The 9,142-nt window shown below is 38.1% G+C and overlaps 1 protein-coding gene across 4 annotated transcripts in view; it reads right to left on the bottom strand.

Annotated features, from left to right (window-relative positions):
* Window positions 1–4,249: 4,249 nt before the first annotated feature.
* The window catches only part of gclc (glutamate-cysteine ligase, catalytic subunit), a 56,657-nt gene continuing 51,764 nt past the window's right edge, over window positions 4,250–9,142 (bottom strand). For all 4 annotated transcript variants that reach the window (XM_085996475.1, XM_085996476.1, XM_085996477.1 and 1 more), the window contains 2 exons: window positions 5,657–5,777; window positions 4,250–4,843 (listed from right to left, as the gene is read on the bottom strand). In XM_085996475.1, the coding sequence (XP_085852601.1) occupies window positions 4,659–4,843; window positions 5,657–5,777 (306 nt within the window). In that variant the 3' untranslated portion in view covers window positions 4,250–4,658. The remainder of the gene's footprint in view (window positions 4,844–5,656; window positions 5,778–9,142) is intronic.

The following is a 9,142-nucleotide window of genomic DNA, read 5'->3' as shown; positions in this document are numbered from 1 at the left end:
TTATATTAGAGAAGTGGGCATATTTAAACATTTTTTGGAAACTTATGCTGTGTCAAGACACTGCAGTGATTTCTCTCCCCACATGAGGCAAGCTCAGCTATAAATGGCCTTAGTGTCCACCCTAATTATGGTAATGCTCCCTGACCCCAGGAAATGGACTAGAGTTATAGTCGCAACTGTCAGGGGCAATAAGTTTGACCCTTCTACGTTTCTGTCAGCAGAGTAGGAACAAAACAAATTTGGGACCAGAAAATTAATGACATCAATAGTAGAAACATCAAGTAAGAAAAGGGATGTTTAAAGAATACAGTTAAATGTCTTACACAAATGCTATGAACATCCAGAATAAAGTACTGGAGTTAATTGAATATAGAACTAGCAAGAATGTGGATATTTTTGGCATCTAAGAAAGTTGGCTAATGGTAGATGGGCAACAGGCAGAGCTGAGAAGGTATAAAATGTTTCACAAAGATACTTACAAAAGGTGAAGGGGTTGAATTACTGATTCAAAATGACGTAGCAGCAAAGGATGGATAAAACAGCGGAAGGGGATAAGGCTGAAACAAAATGGATAGACTGAAATGATAATGGCTTGCTTTAGAAAATCCTCTTTTGTTTGGTAGGTAAATATTGGCCCGATGGCAAAATAGATTCATATGTCTTTATAGGTCATGGAGTTAGGGTGCAGTGCACGCTATCATTCAGGAGGTTATAGGTATAGCTGAATAAACCGGATCATATCAATCCTCCAGGATCCTAAAATTGTGAAAAGCCATCAGAGGATTTTCTAAAGCAAGCCATTATCATTAGTCAGTTGTATCCGTATTGTTTCAGCCTTATCCCCTTCTGCTGTTACATCTATCTTATCTAGGTCATTACTTTTGGCAGTGGGCATTTTGTTCCTTTGTCACAAAAAGTTAACTGTGTCCTCCAAGGTGTCCTGGCACACAATTGAATCCTGTGATCAGGATGACTATGTTAAAATGATAATTAACAATCTGAATGTCCTTAATCTTTCAGAAGGTAGTTTCAACAATGGTCAATTTGACCCAAATAGCTCTGATCTTGGTCAGGACCATTGAAGACGTCGCTATCCGATGCTCTGCAGTGGAGCTGGGGGTTTCTTGAAATCCAAGGCAGAAAAGAATTACATTTATGTAGCGCCTTCCATGACTTCATAATGTCCCAAAGCACTTTACAGCCAATGAAGTACTTTTGAAGTGTAGTCACTGTTGTAATGTAGCGGCCAATTTACGCACAGCAAGGTCCCACAAGCAGCAATGGGATAATGACCAGATTATGATTTTAATATGGTTGGTTGAGTGACAAATATTATCGAGAAATTAAGTGACCTATCCGCTAGCTCTGCACTTGAAGCAGGTCTGAATTTCAGTAACAATTAGTTTCATTTTCTTACTTTTTGTACTAGACATTGTGTAATTCCCTATCTAAAGCAAATGTACTCAGAAGGACCTAATGCAGGAAAGCTCAACAATTGGGCAACCTTTTCTGTTTGAGATCACCGGATCGCTTTCAAAACTTTCCTTTTTCCTCCCTCTGACTTTATTTCCAGCCTTAGATTATTCATTTATCTCCCTTTGGCTTTTACCCTTAAGCAGCAATAACTTTTCTTTTTATAAAAGCAAAATAGTGCAGATACTGGATATTTAAAATAAACACAGAAAATACTCGAGGTCAGGCAGCATTTTGGAGAGAAATGGAGTTAATGTTGCAGGTCGCAGACCTTTCAGAACTGGAAGAGATGAAGAAATTTAATGGTTTTTAAGACACGTACAGAATAAGGGGAGAAATGGGGAAGGGAGGGGGGGGGGTTAACCTCACTGCTTTGAGCTTGAATTGATTTAATAACTGGTACTTTTGTTCACACTTTGCTCCTTGAAATATCTTGCATGCATGAAATGATGTACAGAGTTCATAGTGAAAAACCAATTGCTACATGCATTATTTTATGCTTCATGGATCAGCACAAGGACGTTTATACAAAATGTTACAGACTATTAACCTTCACTTGATAAAGATTAATTGTTATATGGGCAAAAAGTCACCTTACAAGGGTTTCAGCATGGTACATTCTGCAATGCTTAAAAAAGTTGTTGATGGCTATCACCTGATGAAAAGGTGGAGAAAGGCTGCTTAATCCTCTTCACATTGCTTTAAATCAAACCCTTACAGCGAATTCAAAGTCAATTGCAAGTTTTGTACATTTCTTCAGACACAGCTCAGCCCCACAAAAGAAAAAAACTGCAATATGCTAAATTCCTGACTGTGTCCTGGAAGAGAGGGGCTCACATATCTTACAAACTCTGACGTTCAATGGGTTAGATGATGACTTTGTACGATAGTGTAAAACAAAGTCAATGGAAATAAATATCGGGATGTAAAACGGGCTGCAGACTAGTCATCACCAGTTTTACACTATCGCACAAAATCAAGATCTACCCAAATGTGTTACAATAATCTTTTACCCAAATGTGTTACAATAATCTTTTACCCAAATGTGTTACAATAATCTTTTACCTATCTCGTCAAAGCTGTTATCTTGTAAAACTAGCAAAGTATAATGGTAGTCCAGTAGAATCCCATAGGAAGGCAAGGTGGATTATGGAAGCCAGGTTAAAAAAAGTGGTAGAAGACGACCTGCTAGCTAACTTGAGTCAAACAGCAGGTTTTGTGTTCTGTACAAGGTGATCGAGCAGGGGAAGTAAACCTGGCCTGCAGTTATCCTATGAAGAAAACCAATACTGCAACTTGCCCAACGACATGGACTGTCAGGGGCTTTGGGTTCATTTCAGTGAGACTTTTGTACAAGAAAAATCAGTCAAAACTTTTCCTCATTGTTCAAGGGTGTTTTAAAGTTTATCCTCTGACAGAGGCTGATAAAATCCAACAACTCCCTCTCCACTCAATTTTATATTGGATACAGATGATGGATAAGAGAATTATGGAAACCCAGGAGTTCAGATTTGCCACCAGGTCCAGAATTGAATTTAGCTTGTTAAAATGAATTGAATGGCTGGATGCCCCCAAATTAGATGCTATTTTTCACTTAGCAAATTACATTTTCTCAAAGACTCATTTAATGAGTGGGGGGGGGAAAGTAAACTTCACCTTTCAATTCTGAAGACTCAAGATATAAACACAAATATACCTCCAAATTTTTGGATAATGCATAGTACAGTAACAACTTACATTTATATATTTATAGCAGGCTTGAGGGTCACTGCAACCCTCAAAAGCTGAAGTACATCTCCAGTCAGGCCAACACAGCCACAAGAAAAGCCAATTTTGCAAAGCAAATCCTTCCATAATAGTTTAGCACAGGAAAAATACTCTTGGAACATCTCAACGCCACAAGTTTAAACACAAAACTTTCTAGCCTATTGTAATCTCAATCAGGTATATTGCTCCTCAGTAGAGCAGTCGTCACAGTTGAACATGGATTTCTAAAGAGACAGCTGGAATAGGAGCATGAATTGAAAACCTATGGATTTAATTGATACTTGTCCACTCAAAACAATTGAGAACCTCAAATTTGGATCAGTTCATCGGGACAGAACAATCAGACAAGAAAACTAGTCCTAGCTAGATTTGAAGCAGCAAAAGTTGATGCCTGTGCTATAGTCTCAAAGGCCACCAACACCACAGAATCAGGTGTTCAGACAAGGAGAGACTTCACAATTTTTATTTTCAAAATGCGTTACTACCAGCAGTCCTGACAAGTGGTTTACAAAAATCTTATACGGGTGAAGCAAGCAGATAACAACTTTTCTGACTAAGTGCTCTTCCAGGATGGTGGGGACAGTCTCTATTCATACTTTGTAGCCAAGTGTGGCTTATCTTCATGGGGAAAAAATGCACAAATTTGTAAAACTTACTCCACCTGAGCAATATTTAATGAATATCGTTGTGCATGTCAGTACAGTATTTAGTCCAATTTCAATTTCCAGAGTACATTTAAGGTTACACTTACAATTCCATCTCCTTGATTGGTTTCATTTTCTCACCGTGAAAACCATGAAATATTTACTGCACTACCTCACTTATAAAACAATGCAATCAAACACAATCCATTTAAACTAGTCTTTGTCAAAGCCCTTACAAAAACTATTTTTTTTGTAAACCACAGTGCATCTTCAGATAATATTTCACACAATGTGGACACAAGAACATTAAGTTAGTAGATTTCTTTTAGTCAGTCAATCAACAAAACATTCAATATAAACATCTACAGGATTCATTATTTATTCTTACATGATCAAAACAGCTCAATTCAGTACATTTACACAGTCAATGAACAAAAAGCAATGGAATTTGTGGTAAGAAAATTATATATACAAAGTACATTTCTCCATTTGTATCTACAGCAGAATTTTTGCAACATCCCATGTTAGTGTTATTAAAAATACATTGTTAATCTAAAAACAATATATATACACACATGTAGCTTACATGTCACCTGACAACTGCAATGCACAAATCTGCATTGATTTAAACAATCAGTAAAATAAAGATTTAATTTACACGGTTGGCCCTGTTCATTAGTTTGTGCACATTCTTGGTCTCTGCACCATGCAAAATCTGTATGATTAACATCAAAGTATACAATTCCATGATATTAAACAGTGCTGTGCTTGCCATCAGTGTTTTGGTTTGCTGACTGGCTCGCCAATTAGTTTTGGACAGTCATGCATCCCCTTTGCAATTTGGTCACATTTCATAATTAGGTCATAGTTGATTTTTTCAGTTACAATACTATCTTGCTTGTAGTCAGGATGATTCGCAACAAACTTCCTCAACCAACATGCTGCAGTCATCAGCTCTCCTGCAACAACAAAGGAGTAGAATTGTGTTTTCAAATATGTACATTATTCAGTTTATAACTTCAGTGCAAGTATTGATTTTTTACTCTACGGGCCATTCTGCTGTAAAGTAAGTGTTTTGTGATCCATCAAATTTTCTTGCAAATTGTTTAATATGAAAGTGGTCTAAATACAGTACGTAGAAGCAGTAAGGCTTTGCATTCCAGTGAATTGTCTCCCTCTGGTTGATGTATTTCAACTATCTTCTCAGGCTTTCTTTCCCTCCCAATGCCTTGCATCATTCTGCCACACACGAGCTTGCAAGCAGAACCCGAAATTCCTCAGCCATAGAATTTTGCCTTTCTGCCACTAGGTATAATGGAGTTTCTGCTGAATCGACAGACTAGTCTCAGTTGTGATGGGAGAACGACGAAATCCTGGACGCACATATGCATCCGCACTGAAAGCCAGATGAGGCGGACAGACGAGTTGTCTTGCGTGCCAGGCGCTCGGCAGCCTCAAATCATTCAAACCAACCCACGAGATATGCTTCCATCGTGGTCTGTCGTTGGCCGTGTCTTCCCAGGTGTTGATGTTAATGTTGCAAGGTTTAATGGCGGCGTTTAGTGTACCTTTATAGTGTTTCAGTTGCCCACCTCTGCTGCGATAGGTGGACTGCAGCTCACCATAGAAGACTGCTTTAGGAATGCTATAATCAGGCAGGCAAACATGTCCAGATAAATGCAACTGGACCATTTGATCATGGCCTCAATTCCAGGTATGGTACACCAATACAAGAACCAAATGTTAAATTAACAATTAAGTTACAACTTTACCTGAAGCTCTCTTTCTGATCAGTTTGAGGTAGTTTAAAATGCTGCACCGTGTATCCACATCTACTTCCATGTTTTCAAGGTAGCTGTTTATGATTGGGATCAAACCTGGAAAAACTCCTTCCTGCAAGACAAGTCAGAACTGGAGTTAGAAAATATATAACCAGCAGTCAAACAAAATTTCACTCAAATACAAATTCAACTGTGAAAGAAAGTTACATTCTAAAGATGTTATATAAAAGCAAGTTTAAAAAAAAAATGTTAACACATTTTGGCAAAAGATTTGGCACGATACTGGAAATGCTTTGTACTATTGATAATTTATACAGTCTATATTCATTTGATGAGCAGTTAACTGTCACATTGCAAAACTGTAGGATATTTTACCAGTCAGCTATTTTTAAACCAAACCAAGAGTATGTGACGGTTAAAGAATGGATCAATTTAAACTAGTCTACTTCTGCACTAAAAAAAACACCAGGAGAAAGTATCCCCCATTGTCCTTAATAGGACAGTATGAGCTAGATAGTAGGAACAAAAGTAGGCCTGCTCTGCCATTCAATTCATGACTGATCTGAACTTTAACACCATTTTCCCATCTTTGCTCCATATCCTTTGATACTCTTACCTAACAAAAATCTCTCAGTCTTGAAAATTCCAATTGTCCTACCATCCACTGCCTTCTGGGGGAAAGAGAGTTCCAAATTTCTACTACCTTGCATGTGGAAAAAGTGCTTCCTGATTTCATTAATGAATGGCCTAGCCCTAATTCTTATTATGTCTCTTTGTTCTTGATACCCCCACCAGTGGAAATGGTTTCTCTGTAGCTACCCTATTAAATCCCTTTAACATTTTAAACACCTTGGTTAGATCACCCCTCAATCTCCTATACGCAAGGGAATACAAGCAGAGTTTATTTAATCTGTCCTCATAACTTAACCGTCAAAGTCCCGGTATTATTCTAGTGAAACTGCACTGTATCCCCACCAAGCCAGTATAGCCTTCCAGAGATGCAGTGCTCAAAATCGAAAAGTAGTCCAGATGGTGTCTGACCAAGGCTGAAGCACAACTTCCTCAGATTTGTATTCCAGTCCCCTTGAGATAAAGACCAATATTCCATTAGCCTTTTTGATTGCTTTTTGTACTTGTCTATTGGCTTTTACTGAGTTGTGTACTTGGACTGCCAAATCACTCTGCTCCACCAGTCCCTAATTTCTCACCCATTTAGAAAATACACTCAATTTACCTTTCTTGCCCAAAATGAACTCCATTTCTCATAGTTTTGCCCACTCACTTAATCTATGCAATTTCCTGCTCCAATCTGCAATACTTACTGTCCCTCCTAACTTAGTGTCATCTGCAAACTAGGCTATTCCTTCATCCAAGTCATTGATAACAATGGTGAAAAGTTGAAGCCCCAGAACAAATCCCTGGGGAACACCATCACAGCCTGTCCGAGTACCTACCCTTTAACCTCACTCTCTTTACCCCCCCAGCCAATTTCCAACACAAGTCGAAAAGCTACCTCCAATTCTGCGTGCTCTCATTTTTGCTAATAATCTCATGTTGAACCTTATTGAATGCCTTCTGGAAGTCCATATAGATCATTCTGTAGACACTCCCGTATCTAGCTTAGTAACCTCAGAAAATTCAACTAGATTAGTCAGATATTACTTACCCTCATCAAAGCCATGTTAATTCTCTGATCAGCTCATTTGTTCAAGTGCTCAAGTCACTAACCCTAATTAGAGATTAGAATAGCTTCCCCACAATGGACATTAAACAGACAGGCCTCTAGTTACCTGGGTTCCCACCCTTCTTAAATAATGGAGTGACATCAGCAAATTTCCAATCTAGTGGCACAATTCCCAAATCAAGAGAGCTTCAAAGATCATGACAAATGCTTCTGCAATTCCACTACTTCTTTTAATACCCTGGGGAGGAATCCATCAGGTCCTGGAGATTTATCGATTTTAAGTCCCATTATTTTTTCTATTACCATTTTGTTACTCAAACTAAATCCAGTAAGTTCTGCCTCTCGATTTATTTTCAGTTCCCCTTCTATCACTGGTAATTTATCCTTTTCCTCTATGAACAGATAAAAAGTACTTGTTTAACAAATCTGCCATTACCTTGCTGACTATTACAGTATCATCTGCGTCTGTCTTTAATGGACCCACATCTCCCTTAGTCACTCTCATTCTTAATATTTTTCTTAAAACTTTTACTACTAGCTGTTACTATTACTACTTTCTTTTTGTATATCCTTTTTGCAGCTCTTAATATTTTCTGTGTCCATCAGTTGTTTTCTATTATTTCTCCCAGTCTTGGCATTTGTGCAAGCCATTGCCTTTAGTTTTACTCATCCTTTCTCATATGTTGACCATGGTTAATTGATTGCACAAGTGGAACTTTTGCCCTTGAAGGGTATGTATTGGTTTTGCATTGTACCTCCCATTTTTCTGCAGATTTACTTGTTCAGTTTACGTCTAATGAAGTCAGCCTTACTTAAATTTAAAATCTTGTGTTCTCAAACTTAATGTCAAGCTCTGGTCAGATTATGGCCACCGTTTACAGGATACTCCCTTACTGTCAAATTATTAATTACCTCTGGCTCGTTACTCATTACTAAATCTAGTATAGCCTGTTCCCTTGTCGGTTCTAAAACACTTCCAAGAAACTATTCTGGATACACTCTAGAAATTAATTGCCTTTATGACGCGAGCTGTTTTGCATCTCCCAGTCTGTGAAAATTAAAATATCCCATTATAGCTGCCTTGCCTTTACTACATGCTTCCCTGATTTCTGTATTTATGCACCCTGCTACTACTTCACTGTCAGGAGGTCTGTAGATAACTCCCACCAGCGTCTTCTAACCTTCGCAGTTTCTCAATTGTACAGATTGTTTCCACTGTCTGCTCACCCTTACTGATTTTGAACTTTATTCTCCGTTAGCAATATTACTATTCTTCCTCCTTTCCCTATCCTCTAAAGACCTTATAGCCTGGAATATTAAGGCCCCATTCATGCTCATCTTTTAGCCACGTCTTCAATAGCTACTAAGTCACACCCTTTGAGCTGAATCTGTATTTCTAAGTCGCTTGTAGGGATATGCAGAATTCAATATCAGAAAAAAGGAAATATTCACTGTAGAAATCCTCATTCCCTGAAAGGAGCATACTCTCACTGCATACAAAACATTCAGAATTTAGGTTAATTGTTTCTCAAATGGAGGAGTTGGAATACTGTCTCCCCTACGTAATCACTGTTGCTGCACCCTATTTGTATTCTATGCAACGTTCAAGAGTTCGTTCAGAGAATGGGAATTATGATTAGCAATGCTCCTTTCAAACCAGATCTTATTTATCTGCACACTAAAAAATGACTGCAATAGTTAAAGGAAATTTCCTTCGTAAGAAAATCTTAAAGGCAGTCAAGGATTTCAAGTAATGCTCTGCTAAACAGTAGAAACTGTACCGGCAGAATGCA

This window comes from Somniosus microcephalus, chromosome 9 (genome assembly GCF_052327205.1).
Source record: "Somniosus microcephalus isolate GS21.2 chromosome 9, FLI_Smic_1.0, whole genome shotgun sequence".
Classification (NCBI taxonomy): Eukaryota; Metazoa; Chordata; class Chondrichthyes; order Squaliformes; family Somniosidae; genus Somniosus; species Somniosus microcephalus.
The sequence above is the reverse complement of the archived record's forward strand: the minus strand, read 5'-3'. Positions and strand labels throughout refer to the sequence as shown.